The 20,596-nt window shown below is 35.6% G+C and overlaps 1 protein-coding gene across 1 annotated transcript; it reads right to left on the bottom strand.

Moving 5' to 3' along the window:
* Positions 1-1,513: 1,513 nt before the first annotated feature.
* Positions 1,514-20,571, bottom strand: GPALPP1 (GPALPP motifs containing 1). Its single transcript, XM_069467230.1, has 9 exons — positions 20,367-20,571; positions 16,443-16,575; positions 15,824-15,925; positions 14,519-14,603; positions 11,362-11,493; positions 10,785-10,949; positions 6,894-6,992; positions 3,227-3,445; positions 1,514-2,586 (listed from the first exon to the last, which is right to left on the bottom strand). Exons 1-8 carry the CDS (start codon positions 20,452-20,454, stop codon positions 3,227-3,229), a joined length of 1,023 nt encoding a protein of 340 aa, XP_069323331.1. The 5' UTR covers positions 20,455-20,571; the 3' UTR covers positions 1,514-2,586.
* Between the last annotated feature and the right edge of the window lie 25 nt (positions 20,572-20,596).

Genomic DNA, 20,596 nt, shown 5'->3' with positions numbered 1-20,596 from the left:
ATCTATCCTACATAAGAAACAAAAAATGCCATAATGTTTTGGGATCAAATTATTTACACAATAACAATTATTCTAGAGCATGTAAGCCTCAGCACTATGCAAATCTCAACCTCACTTCTAAAATTAAATGTTAGTGATAAATTAAATGTCAAGTGGTTGCTACTTCTAAACAAGATTAAAACTGAAACCTCTTAGGAAGACCATGGCTTTTTTTTTTTTTTTTTTTTGAGAGCAGGACTTAATTTACTATGTTTTACCCAATACAAAAAAAGATTGAATTTATCTGATAAGGCAGTCTTACTATAGGGGTAGCCACCTAGCCACCATCTCTCACCTTTCGTTCCCCTCCCTGTTTCCCCACCTGCTACACCCCATAACCCCACCATTTACTTACCAGTAATGTGGTTACTATTTGAAGGATCTAAATCTATCTGAGATGGTAATTTAGAGAGCTGGACAAAATCATATAATTTCAGGCACAATGAACTTAAATGTTACCTTCAAAGGTAAGAATGTTAAAGTATCTGCACCACTTTATGAACTTAGTGTTGCTTTTTTTCTTCTCCATTTTTAAATTTCAAGAAAGGTCACAGTCCTATAAAACTTGGCCAAGAAATGTAGGAAATTAAAAAGTTCTTAATAGAAAAACAACAATCCCAGTTTTCTGCCCGATGGATAGGAGACTTGACTCAGTTAGGCCTTTTGTAGCTGGAAGAGGGAAGTGAAGAACATCTTTCCATTCTGTGCGAATAGCTACTTTGCTCTCTTGTTGTCAATGTTGTTGGATTGGGATTATTCTTTCCATGGGGCAAAATAACCTTTGGAGCTGGCCTACATTTTGTTAAAATTGTCTTCAGCTTGGCATAAAAGATCATTAGCTCCAAGGTAGTAGTAGCTCCTGGAAATACCCGGCAGAAAGGAGAGGTTTCTCTCCTTCATGCCAAGGTCATGGACACTCCAAAGGTGACGGAAGAAATGGTAAATATGTAACACAGAAATATCCCTGTCCTTTTCAGATGAGGAAATTAAAGCAAAAACAAGCATCCCAAGATGAATTTTTACTTTAAAAAATACCAATTTCTCAAAAATATATGTGAGGAATTTATATAAGGATGAAGAACTAGAAAACATTTTTTCCTTTCATTGGAAAAAAATTTATAGCAAAATCAAACGAACACAATGGAGATTCTCTTATACAAAGTTTTGTGTTCAGAAAATATTACCCATTAAAAATGACATCTTTAGTTAAAAAGTAGCTATGTTCAAGTCTGCTTAGACAAGAAGCTTTTCAATTTGCTTAAGAGAATTAATTATTCATCTTCTTAATAGCAATGCTCCTTTAGTAGGCTTTACACTGATGTCATGAAAAAATACATTGTACTTCTACTATTAAAAGGAGAGTAATTTGTACCATAATGTGAATGGGCTACTCATTTTCATAAATCTTACATGAACTGGGAATCAGAATCTTTTTCCATTAAAACCTTGTGCTTCCTCAAAAATAGAACACAGAACTAGCATTAACAATTCGGATTAATCTGCAAGAAAATATAACTTACAGGATTTGCATTTAGGCTTTATTTAACAATGGTTTAATAGTTTAAATAGAAGTTTCTGTTTGACATCTTAAGAGGCAGTGCTTAAAGCATTACAAACATAATGGCTACCAATTAGGGTGGCTATGATGACAGATTTTCCATTTCCATTTTTGTATTCAGGGATTTATTAGTTTAATTTCTTAAAAAAGGCTGTTCATGATTGATATAAAAGATTTGACCCCAATAAATTAGTTACAAACTGTTAAATATAGTATATAAACGTGTAAAGTAAGACCATCCCAAAGCAAAGTTTTAGGACTTCAGAAAGCTTTGGTTGAGATCACTAGAGACAGAGTCTTAAAGATTCCATACTGCTAACAGTTAATGGCATTATCTTGTCCCTCAGATTGCCTCCCCTAGTAATACTTATTATTAAAGTTGGAAAAATCAAAAGCTTTTCCTTAGCATATGAAATAACCCAGAGAGTTCTCTTTTTGACTTAAAAAAAAAAAAAAAAACCCAAAAACAAATAAAACGCCCTGAGTGCTAAAACAAACAAACTGATAACAAAACAGACAAAATGCTACACCCTCTATTTTCACATAAATTTGTATTCACTGGCTGTAGTTTAGACGGAAAAACCAACCAACCTCAAATTCAAGGACTTGACACACATACTCTCGGACAGGTTAAGTATATTTGATGAGGAGGTCCAGGCTGTGGTAGAGATTCAGAGGAGAGTCCTGACCAGATCTTAGAGGGTACTTGTGAGACACCACAAAGATCAGGGGAACCCTCAAAATAATTATTGGAAGGAAAGACCGTACTTCCTCAGAAGCCAAAGGCACACAAAATATCCTATTCTACACAACTAACATGAATTTTATGTTTCCACATGACCTTAAAGGACACACAGAGCAAGGTAAGTTTGTATAGTTTTTAAGATTAAAGTAATCTCTAATCTTAAGAAGTCCAAAACAAAGGAATAAAGGTGGACAGACAGACAAGAGTATTCTTCAACTTTTCTTCATTGCACAGGGAAATCCCCCTGAGGTAAGAATAAGAAAATTCAATAAGTTGTAAAATATCTCTAAATTTAACTATATTTTCCTTTAAAATCACATTTGAATATTGATATAAGTTTCATACAATTAAAAATCATAAAGATTTTAAGAAGCAACCTCAGGTCTTATGTCATTCCTTAATCACCATTAGAAACCCTTGTCAGACTGGGCCATGAAAGAATGATGGAATAGTTCTGACCCTTAACTTACAGGGGACCTTTCTAAGCAATGAACGTTTTAAAATTGTGATCTTATTTAACAAATTATCAGCAAACCTTTCTTCATTCTTTAATAAAGCATGCATATACAGTCAAAGCTTCAAACCACACTTTCCTTTGCCATTTCTTATAAACTGAATTTTTATTTTAGCATTTTTAATAGCATCATTTTGTTAGGTTATTATGAAGGCAGGACTATTTTTCCAGTAAACCATATTTTCTATCCCACAAGGCTGACTTTACAAAAATCAGTTCACTTATAAAAAAATTAAATTATAGGTTTAGAATCTACTTTCTAATAAAAGGAAATAGATTTTAGCAAACAATTATTAAAGATAAAGACAAGGGTATTTAGAAAAGTTCAAACTAATCAGTATGAAAATATATCTCACTGAAGTATACTTACTTATAAAAACATATTGCCTTTGCCATGTGAAAATCTGGTGTTTAGGTCTCTAGATTTCTTTATTAGGGCTTTTTTCTGAGCTTCATCAAACCGATTAACCTTGAGATCCTTATCACGGTCAAATGGTATTCTCTCTTGAGGCTTATTTTTATCTTCGGCAGCTTTACTCTTTAATTTTTTATGATGAATGTCCATAAGAGATTCTGATCTTTTTGATTCCTGGGGAGAGCAGAAGAGCAGAAATAAAAACCTTAGCTTGTTTAGATTACTTTCAGAATATGATTATGAAACAGAATAATTAGATAGTAACAGTGCATATTATGGAGAGCTATTTACAAGCCTCAATGTTTTTCCAAATCCAATATAGCATCTATGAAGAAAATATGTATCAGAGGCAAATTCAATTCAATCAAAATGAAGATAGCTACGAACTACATGCCATGCAATAAAAAAGAACAAGACAGAGAGGAAACAAATATTTAAATAACCATAATGAGAAATGTATGGTTATTCAAATACTAAAAATTAGAGTACAAACCAAGAACAAGGGTGTGAAAGGAAGAGCAATTACATTCTCACTTCATGCACATACTGGTCCTTGAAGCCTACATGGGTAGGTAGGAAGGGAAGGCACTGCCAGGCTGAAGCAAAAACAAAGGCAAAACGGAAAAACAAGAGATAGAAGTGGCAAAATCCAAGCTCTGTGCAGGATATGTTCACACGTTCCATAAGCTGAGAGAATTTTTGTTCCTTTCAGTTTCCTGTTCTCTTTTTCCCTTACCTTCCTTATTTTTTTCTTGCTTAGCTAGGGTAAGTGTTCACATTTTTGGATATATCTAGTAAGACAAGGTCTGGTTTAGGGATTCATCATAGAGCTCTGAGTGCTGACTGAGGTAAAAGACAGAATGCTCCGGACGGCAGAAGCAGGGAAGGGATGGAGGAGCAGATGCAGGCAGGATAGACCAGAAGCCTGCAAGTGGGGGCATATGTATGGCTGGGGGCTGCACAGAGTAGATTCCACGGGGTATGAAAGAATGGGCAATTTTAAGGTTACCCCAACTTCTTCGTGTAGTCTTTCTGAAAATTATTTGGCCTATAGTACATCTTGTGAAGTTGCCTCTCCTTTCATTTCAGCCCTTTCCCATTTAACAAAGGAGACTACCGAATATCCTCCAGGAGAGCAAAAGTCTTGAGGGCACCAAACAAAAAAGTCTGAAATACTGGTATGAATCAAACTTTCTTTAATCAGGAAACTGTAAAGCCGGGGGGGGGGGGGGCTTCATGTCCTTCTGTGTTTTAAAACACATTTCTCGTGGGAGTGTAGTGTCCTTTAGAAATGAGTATTTTGGCTCTTGTTGGAACATTATGAATTCAGATATTTTGAAGTATGAGCAAAGGAACAAAGGACAGTTTTTACTTAACAACCATATCTCTTCCAGGTCCTGCCTACGGCCAAAGAATAGGCTTGAGAGCAAAAAAGTGAAGAAAGCTCAAATAATGAGCAAAATAACAAGACACTAGTAAGAAATGTTGAAGGTGACAGTATCTTATTTCATCCAGAAGACAAACTCATGGTACCTACCCACCTACTTTAGAATTCAGAAGTGTCATATGAATGATCATTAACACATTTATTTAGCTGAATGGAAAAAAGTGAAGTCAGACTTTCCGACAGAAAGTAAGTCTAACTTGGCTGGTTTGACAAGAAATGACTTTGTCAATTAGGTTATGTGGTAGACAAGTCATGTAAATTAAATGAGCTCAATCTGGAGCTATAAGGTTTTAGCAGAATGTACAAAAGGTACTACACCAGTAAATGTGTATTTAAATTAGCACTATTTTCCTTTTCCCATCCCTGCTCAGTATACTGAGTTAAAGTACCGCTTAGTCATTTCATAAATCTTGATAAAGTCTTAAAGAAACAAATTGATTTATAAAATCAAGTGTTTTCTAATTCTTTATTTACAATACATTGAAGGAGATAAGAAAATTATGAAATATTGCTAGAGGAGACTATAGGATATAGTCTATAAAAATAGGCTCTCAATACATAGAGCATGGATAAATAGTTAACAACTCAAGTTCCAACTTCAGAAAAATCTGGGTTGCAATGATGGTCCTGCTGCTCTCAACACTGGTAACCCTGGGCAAATAATCTGTCTCATTTCCTCATCCGTAAAATGGTACTAGTCATAGTAGTAATTTCCAATTATTTGAATGAGGGAGGAGTTAAATGATCTAATGAATACAAAGAATTTAGCATAGTGTTGGCCATATAAGAAACACTCAATAAATCCTCAGTGTTAGATTTATTGAGCATTTACTATATTGCAATCATCATACTCTCTGTAAATTAAATGTTATTATTCCCATTATACAGATTGGGAAGGAATAAGAAAACATATTAATAGTACCAAAAAAAAAAAAATCAAAGGAGGTCCTAATGAGTTGACAGTTTAGAGGTCATTAGTAATAATTTTTGTTAATAGATCAATATGATGTTTAAGAAAATGACTCAAATTGTCCAAAGATAGGAGCATATATTCAGGGCAACTTGAATCTTTTTTATATGTAATTCATTATGGATATAAATTTTGCCTCTAAGTATTAAAAACACTTCATATGGCATCCCACACATTTTGATATGTTGTATTTTTATCATTCAGGTCTAGGTATTTTCTAACTTCCATTATCATTTCTTCTTTGATGCTAAGTTAAATTTTGAGTTTTTCTGCTTCCAGTTGTATAAGGTTTTTAAGTTTTTCTGAATTTCAAATTCCTTGGGGTCAGAGAATATAGTTTGAATGATAATGATTCTTTCAATTTTCTTGATTCTTGACTTTTGAGCTGGTCAGTTTTCATAAATGTTTCATCTGGGTTGAGTTTTCAGGTCAGTTTCCAAAAGTGTTTCATGTGTGCTTTATGTTTGTGGTATTGGTCAACATATGGCCAATAAACCAAGCTAACTATATTTTAATATTTATGGAAATTTTCATTAACTAATGCATTGGGAACAGAAAGTAATTTTCCTGAACACTTTTCAGGGACCAAGGGGTTCAGTAATTTACATTTATTTTTTGAGCTGGAACATTTACCAGTTTTTCTTTCTTTTTTTCTTAAGAGTAAGACAGAATATAAGAAAAAATGAAAAAAAGAAAAAATGATATGCCAAATGAATACTGACCTGTTTAGTTTACTAACTTAGTTAAAATATGTTTTAAAAACATTTTTCTGCCATATTTAAATCTTTATATCAAACATTCCAAATCTGCTTATAATTTAAAAACTTTTTTTTTTTTTTAACCTGGAAGCACACCCTAGAAGCCTTGAGTAAGTGGACTCATAATTTAAAAACTTATAAACTGAGGATCTCTATGAGTTAGCAGAACTCTTGCTTTCTCATCAAGTGCTGCCTATCTTTAGTAATTAAACTTCTGATAACATAACAAGTAAAATACAAATTGAAAACATTACATGAAGGATTTTATGTAAATATATATACACACACACATGGAATAGAGTTGAGTATTTTTCAGGACAGATGTATAAAGAAAAGTCTGAGGTCAAGAGGCAGACACATAAAAGAAAGAGAAATAAAGAGACAAAATGAGAAGAGAACTAAAAGATAGAAAAAATAAAAAGCTATATACATTATTTTCTTACTTACATTATATGAGGATACCTGCTCAGCCAACCTCTTATCTCTTCCTGATAATATATGTTCTTCATCCTTCTTATTGAATGACTTCCTTGCTTCTTGTGTTTCCTGAGGAATGAACACACAAGATACATTACTGAACCATATAATTAAGATAAAATAAAAAAGAAATATTACTATTTTTATTTAGATTAAGTAAGAAGAGACTAAACTAAACCAGGCTTGCTGAATCCCTTCCAGTCAGAAATAGTAATGCAGTTGATAAAGGATCAGTTAGTATTCCAGTCCATGATCTTCCTGAAAACAAGAAAAAGAAAAAAGAAAATGCTACCTAATCAACCAACTGGAAGAAATCACCCATTTATTGAACTCAGGATGAGCTTGATTAATAAGGATGAAATGTAGGAGTGAAAATAAATAAAAAGAAATTCCACATTATTTGTTTTCAAAAATAGTAAAATCACTCTTGGGGAGAAAAAACAAGAAAAAAACAAGAAATAAAAGGTGTACATTTTGAAAAATAAATAAATAAAACTGTCTTTACTCCCAGATCGTATGACTGTCTATGTGCCCTGAAGAATCTACCAAAAAACTCCTGGAACTAACAGACAAGTATACAAAGCTACAAGATACAAGGTAAATATACAAAACATACCAGCAATAAACAACTGGAATTTGAAGCAAAACGAAACAAAAATATCATTTACAATAGTACACACACAAAAATGAAGTGCTTAGGTAAACTTCTAACAAATTTTAATTAGCGAAAACATTAGAGTGATATTCTAGAGAATATACTCCCCATTAGGAATGAAGAAGGCCCATGTAAAAACTACTGAAAACTACTGGGCTCAAAGCATATTTTTATACTATTGTTACTTCCTTAGGAAAACCAAGGAGGCCTTCATACAATGTTTACCTTAATAATAGACTAAAACAACATTGTATTTAATAAAGTATGTTAGAAACACAGGAGTAGCTCATTTCTTATTTTTCTATAAAAATTTCCCCAGAAAACAAATACTTTTAATTGTAAATATTAAGAGAAAAATGATGTTATAGTAAAATGGAGATAAAAATCTACCTCTATTAACAGGTAGTAGATCTTGTCAGACTGGGAGGTGAGGACATAACATCTCATTCAATTAATTTAGGCAAAACACTTTCGTTTCTCACTAAAGAGAAATCTTACTTCTCTTAGGCCATGTTGATTGAGTGAATGTGAGAACATCAGAGGTATGAGAGATGTATGTTGGGAAATCAAATATAAAAAGATAAAGTGTGTAAAGAGAAGGAAATTTGGCTAAGATCTGTTACAAAAATTATTCAAGACCTTTACCCAGAATCAAAGACACCAAGGTGGATAATGATGAGCTGAAAGCTGCAGTGGAAGCGAATCCATCTCAACCTACACGTGAATTAGCAGCAAGGTTTGATGTTACTATTCCAACAATATTGGATGATTTGAAACAAATTGGCAACATAAAGAAAATGGATGGATGGGTACCACATGAATTAAACGAGCGTCAGAGGAGAAATCATCTAGAAGCTTGTCTTTCTTTGGTGTCACCACATAAAGGTGAACCATTTTTACACCATATTATTACATGTGATGAAAAATGGATTCTTTTTGACAATTGCAAGCACTCAGCATGATGGTTGGGAAGTGCTGAAATGTAGTCCCAAACCGAATATTCATCAAAAAAAGCTAATGGTGTCTGTCTGGTGACCTAGCACTGGTATTATTCACTATAGCTTCATGAAACCTGGTCAATCGATTATAACAGATGTCCACTGCAACCAATTGGATGAAATAAGGAGGATGCTTGAGATTAAGCAGCCAAGATTGGTCAATAGAGACAGGCCAATCCTCTTGCAAGACAACGCTTTCACCACATGTCACACAAACAATGCTGCTCAAACTACAGCAGCTGGACTTGGAAACTCTCTGTCATCCACTGTATTCACCAGACCTTGCACCGACTACCACTTCTTCCAGGCTTTGGAACACTTCTTTGCAAGGGAAAAAATTCAATTCTCAACAAGTTGTGGAAAACACCTTTTGGATTTCATTGCCACTCTCTCCAGGCTACTGGCATAAACAAGCTACCATTAAGATGGCAAAACAGTGTCCATAGTTTAGACGCATACTTTGATTAATTGTACTACTTCTTGCTTGAGATATAATAAACTAAACTTCTGATTCAAAATCGGACATTTTGTATTTAATGACCTAATAGAAATCCTAATAATTCTAGGTACTGATGAACAAGATAAACAGTGGGACGAAGTAAGTGTGGAAGTATTTAGGTCAGAACTAATGAATTTATAATCATAGGATGACAATTAGTAAAGATAGGATATCTTTTTTTTTTTTTTTTGAGACAGAGTCTCACTCTGTTGCCCAGGCTAGAGTGAGTGCCGTGGCGTCAGCCTAGCTCACAGCAACCTCAAACTCCTGGGCTCAAGCAATCCTCCTGCCTCAGCCTCCCGAGTAGATGGGACTACAGGCATGCGCCACCATGCCCGGCTAATTTTTTCTATATATATATTTAGCTGTCTGTATAATTTCTTTCTATTTTTAGTAGAGATGGGGTCTCACTCTTGCTCAGGCTGGTCTCGAACTCCTGAGCTCAAATGATCCGCCCACCTCGGCCTCCCAGAGTGCTAGGATTACAGGCATGAGCCACCGCGCCCGGCCGTGGATAGGATATCTTATGGAAATTAAAACCATTGTATGGACTAAATTTAAGGAGTAGTGCTGGGGTTACTGGTTCAATTCCTAACATACAGTGAAATATTTCATAATAAATAAAGATTCAAGAAGAGAAATAAAAAAATAACATATACATATTTTTGGTAATTTATTTAATGTATTAATTAAGGGACTTCTTGCCTATCTTGATAGTAATATGAAGCTTAATGTACCTGAGATATGGTCACTTTGAGAGAGATTCTCTAGGTATCATTTAACTTGCTAGGTTAACCTGCAACTTTGGTTTTTTTCAAGTTATTTTAAAACAGCAGACCCTGACCTTTTTGGCACCAGGGACTGGTTTCATGGAAGACAATTTTTCCACCGATGGAGGGGGTGGTGCTGGTTTTAGGATGATTCAAGTGCATTACATTTATTGTGCAGTCAAACCTCTCTGCTAATGATAATCCGTATTTGCAGCTGCTCCCCAGTGCTAGCATCAATGCCTTAGCTCCACCTCAGATCATCACATTTTAGATTCTCATAAGGAGCACAACCTACCTCCCTTGCATGCAGTTTATGGTAGGGTTCGTGCTCCTATGAGAATCTAATGCCTCCGCTGATCTGACAGGAGTGGAGCTTATGTGGTGATGCGAGTGATGGGGAGTGGCTGTAAATACAGATGAAGCTTTGCCTGCTTGCCCACCCACCACTCACCTACTGCTGCGTGGCCCGGTTCCTAGCAGGCCACAGACCGATACTGGTCAGTGGCCTGGGGGTTGGGGAACCACAGTTTTAAAAGATACACTTTCATGAAAATAGTATGATGTAAAAAGACCAAGGAATTTGGAGTTGGAAAGGTCTAGAATGGAATTCTTTGTCATCACTTACTAGCTTTGTGACCCTAGAAAAGTTAACCTCCTAGAGGTTAGTTCCTCTCTGTATAAAATAAGGTCAATAAGCCTATGTCTGAGGGCTTTCTTCAGGTTTAAATGAGAAAGTTTATTGAGAAATAGTAACTCAATAGCAAGCAATTAGTGTCACTTTCCTTCCTCATAACTCTCCTTCAGGAAAAATCTGTATTTTCCCTTTGGAATCTTAATTTTGAAAAATAGTACCCATAAGTAATTTTGCCTTATATCTTTTCTAAATGGAGCCAACATGGACAGAAATATAAAAACAAACAAACAAACAAAACCTCTCACCTTAGCTTTCCTTTCCCTGTCAGCTGGAGTGTCTGTCCAGATTGACCGATCTCCAGATTTGTCATCAGCTCTTCTCTTAAAAGTTCTTGGCCCAAGACCAAAGTCTTTCATTTCCGGAGGAAGCTCCGTCATCCATGACTCTCTTACAATTGGTTTAGATGAATCCTTTAAGAGAAATAAAAAGTTTTAAAAAAATGTAGCAAGGAAAGTATATATACAATATTGTACAAACTGTACATTGTTTCTCAATTGAGGTTTTAAAGTTACTTAACAGACTCTAATAGAAAAAATTGGTATTTTAGTTACATGTATTTGTTGTATACATTCCAAATACTTTCATCCAATTTGTTATTCTTTTGATTTTACGTTATCTTTTGCCATACAGAATATTTTCAGTACACAAATTTGCCAATCTTTTCCTTTATAGTTTCTGGGTTATCTAGCTCTTAAATTTTCATTATATATATGTTATGTATGAAAAGTATGTATCAAAAGATATATATATTTAATGTTAATTTCTAAAATTTAAATTTCTAATCTAGTTTATTTCTTAGAGTAAAATGTCTTTAAAACTTACATCATCTCCTTTAGTCAGTTTTTCTTTCATTCTCTGGGCCCTTTTTTCAAACTCTGTTGTTATACTGTAGTTAACTGGTCCTTTTGCAGGCATTGGTCCAACAATGTTCTCATCTTCACTGCTATCTGTTTCCTTTTAAAATAAGACATTACCTTTAAACCAAGAGCAGAGCTATAGGGTTATAGAAAATAATCCTAAATTACTTTAATTTAACTAGAACTTATTGCTCATTGAAAATAAAACAAAAACGCAAATAACATATTGCTGGCTCCTCAATGAACAATGAGGACCTTTTCTTTGCCTTCCTCAAGTGCACAGTATAGAGATGATCAGTCCGTAGCATGTGGACAGTCCCACCTCTCCTCTTATGTCCATGGTAGACTTCACTGTCTTCCTGATGGACACAGATGTGGTCTCAGAGTTCTTCTCAACATAGTATTCTAGGTATTTATTACCAATTGGTCAGAGATGATATAGTTGAAACTATTTTCATTTCTGGTATATAAAAAGCTCTTTGGAATAAGAGGTACATAGGAGGGCATTCTTGGGAACTGTATCAGCCTTCATGACTCAGTAGAGTCCACTGAGATAGAAATGCTGTGTAGTAACTCCAAAACAGAAGCAAATGAGTTAATTCAGTTCCAAAAGTACCTTCCTTACACCAAAGATAAAAGAGTATTATAATAATTGAATTCAATTTATTCTTATAAAATCATTTTGATAAACTATCCCCATGTATGATTCTGCGTTAGCTGCTATATGTGCCATATGCATTAGGTACTAGAGTTTAAAGGTAGTCCTTGTCCTCCAGAGAAGATTTATTATGATGAATAACAATACCATATTTGTCTTCCTGTTCTGACAGGCAGCTTCTTCCTCTTGTTTTTCCAAATAAGCAGGATCAGGAGTTCATCTATATTGCTTTCATTTTCCCCACTAACCACCCAATGGTATCTGTGGTTTCTTCTTTGAACCCTTATAGCAATGCTATCTGTACAGTAATTAGATAATTATATATTGGTTTTTGGCTTAGTCTAAATCACACATACACATACACACAGTAATTATGGACTTTGGTATACAACACTTCATTTGATCCTTGTAACAAAACCCTGAAACGGTATTATTTCTGTGAGATTTTTTTTTTTTTTTTTTTTTTTTTTGAGGAAACCCAGGCTTCAAGAAGTACATTTAGAAAAATAAGCAACTAGTCTGATTTTATAAAATTAGTATCTAAGAATCAAATATTCCAAGATCAAGGACAGTATTTTTTCTATTTATATGACAGCAGCACTTCTATTATTTTTTTTATTTCAACTGTTAGTGATTTAACTTTAAGTATTTATAGCTTCCTCTCTGGAACAATGTTTCCTGCCCACTTTGCTAAGCTATCTCCAACTCATCAATCTTTAGTTTAGACATTTTTCCCAGGAAAAAAGTCCTTTTCTCATTTCTTCAGATAGTTTAGATTCCCGTCAAGGTTCCATGTATACTTTGTCTTGCCTTTTGAATCATTCACGTTAGGAATGACTTAATGTATGTATTCCTCCACTACCTTGTAAGGGCGATGAGGGCAGAGACTGCGCCATGACTTTATTTATTCAAAAAATATTTCTGGATGTCCACTATGTACCAGGCACTCATGATAAGACAAAAATCTCTGTTTTTATGGACCCACATTCTAGTGGAGAGAGGCCAACAATAAACAAAAAGAAGCAGTAAAATTAATGGTATCTCTGGTAGTTATACTACCATGGAAAACTTAAAGGAAGGAAGGGGATAAGAGTAAAGGGTCAGCAAATTTAAATTTGGAGGCCACAGATGACCATATTGGGAAGACGATAGTTCAGCAAAAAACTGAAGCTCTTGGAGGTCAGGTATGTAGATATTAGATAATATCTAAGGGAAGACCATTCGGGATAGACTTGGACAGCAGGATAAATGCTCAGGGGTAGGAGCTGGCCTGGGATATTTGAGGAGGAATAGTAAGGAGCGGTGTGGTCACATCAAAGCAAAAGATAATATCAGAGTGCTAGCAGGGGCCAGATTGTATAGGGTCCTGAAAGGACTCTGGTTTTCACCCAGAAAGAGCAGGAGTAGTTTGATGGCTTTGAGTGTTAGTGACACGATCTGACTTCATTTCATCTAGACCCTTCTACCAGCTGTTGAGAAGAGGCAGTAGAGGGGGAAGAGCTAAATAAAGCATGAAGATCAGTAAGAGAGGTGAAATACGATGGTCACTTGGACCACGGTGGGAGCAGAAGTGGTTGGATTCTGGATGTCTTCTGAAGGTAGGAATGACAGAATTGTCGACAGATTCATTTCTGTGACTATATGCCTGACACATCACAGGTGTTCATGATCTTAACCACTGCATTATACTTCCTTTCAGTGACAACCTCTGTGTAACTGTTGAAGTCTTAGTGGAGATGAACACGAGTCTCTTGATTGTATGAATTCATATATAGGAAGGTACCGCAGTATACTAGACTGAACAAGTGATTTCAAGTCATAAGAATTGGGTCTGAGCCCTGGCTTTGATATGTAAAATCTGTGTAATCTTGGGTAAGTTACCCAACTTCTTTGGTTTTTAGCATTTGTAAGATGCAGACACTATTTCACAAGGCTGTGGGGAAAATGAATTACAAATTATAAAGTACTCTACAAATGCCAACTATTGTTAAGGAGAAAAATAGCTTTTGTACTTTACTTCAAAATCATTGGCTCTATCTTTTCATAAATTCGCTTATGCACCACTGCATTTGTTATATACAGCTACCAGAGCTGGGCAGAAGAGACTTAATTTCAAAGTAAATTTTTTAATTAAAAAGCTTATGAGTTTTCTCTCCTGCAGGCAAAATCACAACAATTCCTTAAACCCTTTCATCACGTTCTATTTCTCTAACACTTTAAAGCCACCCTTCAAAGATAAGAATCGTGAACAAATAATAACACCCTGTCAACCTTGTTATTTTTCTAACAGGATCTCAGGTTTATGAACAGCTTTTGATTTCATCTCTTATGTTACAATCTGAAGATAACTGAGTCTTACATTTGAGTCAAATGCTTGTAGTTACTATATTTATAAAGCTTGGAGTTTGTTCCATCTTGTTCTTTAAATGAAAACTTTCCAAACCTTAGAGTTGAAATGTGATACCTGTTGTCTTGGATCATCTCTGCCCTTGTCACTTTTCTGTGTAGATTTAATGAAACCAGGTGGCAATGCAGGGCCTATTATAGGCCTGAAAAAGAAAATGTTAACTTTATCATTCTCTCTGACTTTAAAAAGCAATTTTCAGAATAAAAGTTCACAAAAATAATAAAGCCAGATAGTAATAAATATTAAAAACAAGAACTTTATCTAACACATTATTTTTACTAGTATTACCTAGTATTTTTCTCTAGGAGTCTTTAAAAAACCTAATCTTTACATTTTAACTTTCTACTTGTTAGTCAATAATTAGATACTAAGCCAATAATTTTCAATCTTTGTGACACTAGCATATGCCCACTTCCTAAAAAGAACTGTATTAAATAAATATGATCATGTTTATAAAAAAGTCCTTTTGATGTACTAAAACCTATGAAGTTCTTTTTCTATTTTGTGCCCTGGCTTCCCTTCAGTTTTGATACACACTGTCCACTGAAAAATATCTTGGGGGTATTGTAATTACAGTCGGAATTACTAAGTAGAAATTAAAGTCTTCCAAGAACATATATAGCATGTGCATACAACATCAGCAATCTATGGTACATGTACCACAGAAGCATAAAAATCTATATATTGTCCTCACTAAACCAATCATGATGTGGAAGTGCAGAAGAATGTAGCTAGTTTATTGAGACCCATAGAAAGAGGAAAGGTGCTGGTTTAACCACATTTCAACCAGTGCAAACTTCTGTTTCCTTAAAACAATCCCGGTTGGTGTAAGTTACTCTACCTTCTAGGGGAGCAAAATAAAATAATGCCCAAGGTTAACACAATTAGTAAGTGGCCAAGCTGGAGTTTGAACCCTGGTCTACTTGATGTCGAAGTTTATTTTCTTTTGAGCTGCCCTATTGCCACATTATGAGGCAACTGTCATCAATCCCAAAGAGAGAACTGCCTCAATACTGGGTCTTAAAAAGAAATTGCCTTACTTCATGTAGAGAAAAAAATAAAAAGATATTTTTCCTGTTCAAAAATTGGGGAGAAGAATAATGTTCCACCTAGCCTACCACAAAACACTTCTGTTAGTATCAAACAAGAGATGTGGAAATTTTTTATAAACTATAGAAGTATCATAAACAAGTAAATTATTTTTATTATAAGGAAACAACTACTTTTCTCTAAGAATGACTCATTTCAAATGTTATTATAAATACATAGCTTAAAAAACAACTTCAGACAACTCTTTAATGAATTAACGGACACTAGTTAAATACTTAGAAAAGACTGGCCTTAAATATTACACACTATCACCTTGGAGGAGAATCATCCTGCTTTTTAAATCCAGGAGGAAGGGCTGGTCCAAAAAAACCATCATCATCATCATCATCATCATCCTGATTTCTCCTCTGTTTTCTGAAAACACAGTAGTATAACTTTATCTATGTATATATGTCAAATTTTTTTCACAAAGAGAAATTTTAATTTTTAAAGGAAGCATCAATTTTAACTAGTTGTGTAGACACTGAAACAATACATTAACCTTACCAAATAAGAAAAAAATGGACACCACAAAAGTTCTTATCTTTTCTTGGAACTTTTTTTTGGCTTAAAATTATTAGACATTAGTTACTTCTTTACAGCAGTAATATAGCTTTATGATTTATTTAGGCTCTTTAGTCACTTCAATAATACCTTAAGGAAAAATCTTTTATATAAGAATTTTATCAAAATTCTAGATATCACCACAGCTATGCACTACTAGAATACATTTTTTATAAAAAGTATAACTCATGATAAAATGCCATATGAAATGATTGCTTCCTGTGCTGTATAAATGCAAGTATGATATCCCCTCATTAGCTATATGTTCCAGCCAGCTTGTATTAGGTTTGAAGCTTGGCTTATCATTTGATTTAATTAAGTGACTGACCTTGCAGTTGGACCAGTGTCATCTTCTTCAGATTCTTGATTTCCTTCTTCATACAAAGAACTACTGTCTTCATCGCTGTCTGATGAGTCTGAACTACTGCTTTTATAATTAGGGGGCAGAGCTGGTCCTGCAACTAAAGAAGATATGTTGTGTACTTCATAACTAGCCACAACTATTTCAATGAACCCTCCTAGCTGATATTTTTTACTTTCTTTTCTGAAATTCACAACACTGCCTGCCTATCATTTATTATGGACTTTAATCTCACTTGCTCCTGTTTTACGTATAGTGGTTTTTGTCTGCTCAGCTCCAGGAAGGCAGAAATCATGTCTTATACAATCTCTTTTATAAGATTCACAAAAACTTTGTTAATACCCAATTTATAACAATAGCATATAATTTCCCTGTAATGTACAATTTTTCATTTGTTGGTGCACCTCTCAAAACAGCTTCATGATTTTTTTTCTTATAGACAGCATATGGTAGACAATATTTATGCCACAAAGCTAATGAAACAACAAATTTGCCACTCTATAATATACCAAAAATCAAAACGATCTATTCTGATTTCTAAGAAGGACCACTTAGAAAAAATATCTTTACTGGCATCAATGTATTATATTTCTCAGTTTTCGAGATGATTTTCCAAGCAGAAACAAAACTAGAATAACTCTAAGTTTTCCTGCTTGCTGATAGAGATACAGAGGATAAGGCTGCCCTGAGATGGCGATGCTGGGGAGGGGATAAGGGTCTTCTGGGCCCACTCATCCAAGGGACTTGCTCTCATTTTACATCTTAGCAGAATTACAATTCCTGCATGATGTCACTGCATGATGTCACATAGACACCACCGTCCTTGTTGATCCTGAGTAGTGATGCTAAATGGCTACTGCCATAGTTCCCAAGCTTGGATATTTACCACATTCAACAAAATATTTTCCTGAAAAAGATTTCTGGGCCCTTTCCTCAGAGATTCTGATTCAGTAGGCCTGGAGGAGGGCCTAGAAATATGATTTTCCAAAGAGCATCCTAGGCATGCCATTCATTCAATATTAACAGTAACAAAAACTTAAATATAGTAAAGAAAAAAAAAAACATGTTTTGAGTTCTTGTTTTAAGAGATTCACATACATTAACCTTTTAAATTCTAGTAACAACCCTATTAGGAAGGTATTATCACTATTTCTACTTTACAGATGAGAAAACTTAGGCACAGAAAGGTTAAATAGTTGCCTAACTTCACACAACTAAACAGTGAAAGCTGGGATATGAACCCAGGAGTCTGATTTCAAAGTCTCAACTGCTATCCTAGATTATATCTGACCTGTATCCTCAATGAATAATGTGACCCCATAGGAGACTGGGGGATTACATTTCACAGTCAACATCCATCCATTCATCCAACCAACAAGTACTTATTTAGTAAATACTTCTAGAGAAACAAACATAAAAAGAGACAAATAAGATCAATTCAGATAGTCAAAGTGCTGCTGTGGAAATAGGAAAAAAGTGACACTGAGTATGTGGGAGGGTAATTTTAGACAGCAGTAAGGTGAAGTCCTCTCTGAGAAGACATCTGGATGGAGACTTAAATGATAAGACAACAGTGGCCACGGGGAAAATATTCTAGACAGAGAAATAGTTTGTGCAAAAATCCTATGGAGACAAGCTTGGTATGTTTGAGGGACAAAAAGGCCAGTGAGGCTAAAGCAAAGCAAAATGACAAGATGAAGTTATAAAGGGGTTAGATTATGTGCTTTGGAGTCAAACTCCTTAGCTTTGAATTCCAATATGGCCACTTATCAGCTGTGTGATTTGGATAAGTTACTTAACCTTCCTACGTTACACTCTAGCTTTGTAAAATGATGTTAATAATACATAGTTTCAGCCTCAAAGTGCTGTTGTAAAGATTACATTAGTTAATTAATACAAACCACCTAACAGTATTTGGCATATAGCAGTGCCCAATAAATGCTAGTATAGGCTATAACAAAGAGTTTGGATTTTAATTATAACAGGCAGTCATTGCGAGGTTTTGGGTCAGGAGAGACGTGATCTGAATTACCTTAAAAAAAAACAAACCAAAACTGTCCACTTGTGGACAACAGACAAGGGGATCAGGAATAGAGGATACTCATTAGAAAGTTGATAAGAAATTGTTTGATTTGCAACATAGTTTGAAGGAAAGGCAAAGAGGACTTACTAATGGTTTGGATGTGAGAGATGCGGGCAAAAATCTATAGTGTGATATATTGAATATGAAGACTATTTGTACTGACAAACTTACAAGTCCAGGCAGAAGAATAATGAGATAAAAAATGTTACATATAGATTATTTGGCCACTGTTTTAGGATCAGCTACTTAGGAGGTTCTGAAGGGAATGGAATTATAGCAGGTGGGATTATGTATTTAAAAATGGCATACTATGTGTAACATACTGTGATTAATGAAGAGGCAATGTCATTCAACAAATATCTACTAAAGATCTTGTATGTGGCAGGCAGGTTGGGACAATATTCCTTCAAGGTAGAGGGGAATACACACATCACACATATACAGTGTTAAGTGTTGGGGGTGGGAGCAGAATGAACACACAAAAGAAACAACAGAGAGTAGATAAAGGAGTACCTGAAATCAATGTTGGTAGAATGATGGAAGCAAATCACAATAGAAGTATCTATCTGGAAGACAGTGGTTGCTTATCTGATAATCCTGCCTTGGTTTAAAATCAGAGAATATGGTGAACCAGAAATACTATACATGTAAGGAACCCAACTAGATAACTTGGTTAACAATACTTTTCTTCAACCTTAGTTACAGGGAACTTTCCTTGCTAAAACAAAAGCATGGCTTTTTAAAGGCTATAAAAGAAATGAGATCTGGAAGGAAATCGGTAGTAGAAACATGGCCTCCAGGTAGTCAAAGAAGGAAAATTAGATTCAGAAATAGTAGGATTACCCTTACTATTCTCTAACTATAGTGTCAGTCCCAGTCAATAAATTAGAACAAACATTAAACGAGATTAGATATAAAAGGAGGAATCTGCAAAGCATTTGTTTGGTATATATTACACAAAGTGCCTACTATGCATTAAAGTATAAGACCATAGTGCACTGGTGGAGACAGATATGCCAACAAATTATTCAGATACAGTGTATTAAATATGCAATGTAATTAAATAGGAAAAAAAAAAAAAACCCGCGGGTAAACAGAAAGGGTTGACAATGCTTAGGAAAGTTTGTAAAGGTTTCGTTGAGGTGACATTTAAGTTGGGCCTTGAAGGATGGATATGAGTTTGTCAGTTACGTCTAGAAGTTCAACCAGAGGGAGGTCAGAAGAAGCCTAGAGCACTGAGGACTGCAGAGACACTCCGACTGGTTTAGTACCCGGCTGTGCAATGACAGAATGAGAGGCTAGGAAGGCATGTCACGGGCTGGAGAGCACAAGTTGTGCAAGAGTGTTGTCTGTCCGAAGGCAATATGGCACGGTGGTTAGGAGACCGGCTTCGTTCTCATTCGGGCTCCCCCACTTACTAGCAGTGCAATCTGGACACCTGCATGGGCCTCAGTGCATCCCTTTGTAACATGGGAATAGTAGTCTGTTCTTTATACAGGTGCTGGGAGGATTAAATGACTGAATGTGCATCGATCAATGAGCACAGCGTCCGGCTCATATTAGGTGCTAAATGGGAATGTATCGTCATTACAATGATTACCAGTCCAAAGCTCGGTTTCTGAGGAGCCTCCAATGGCCTCCTCCCAACTCCTACGGCTTGGCAAGAAAAGTTAGCTCGGGTCGGGGGGCGGGGCGCTCATTCCGCACTGCTCCGCCCTCCCAGGCCTCAGACCTTTCCGTAGAGAGCAGGGGCCGGGCCAGAGAAGGAGTGGACGGGCCTGGCGGGCAGGGGACACGCCGCCGCTTACCTGGGCTGGCGTCCCGCTCCTCGTCCTCTGCTGTCCCGCGGGCCTTGAAGCCAGGCGGCAGCGCCGGTCCAATCAGGTCCCTTGCCATCCGCGGTGGCGGACACTGGGCACGGATACAAGTCTCTCCACGCACGTCAAATTTATCCTAAAGACATCCCGCGATCCGCGGTGAGGACTGGAAGTTTTTCCGGCGCCGGTCAATGACGTATCAGCCTGTGGTTGGCTGAGCC

The sequence above is a fragment of the Eulemur rufifrons genome, chromosome 4 (genome assembly GCF_041146395.1).
Source record: "Eulemur rufifrons isolate Redbay chromosome 4, OSU_ERuf_1, whole genome shotgun sequence".
NCBI classification, from domain to species: Eukaryota; Metazoa; Chordata; class Mammalia; order Primates; family Lemuridae; genus Eulemur; species Eulemur rufifrons.
Note: the sequence above shows the minus strand (reverse complement) of the source record. Positions and strands in the feature narration are given on the sequence as shown.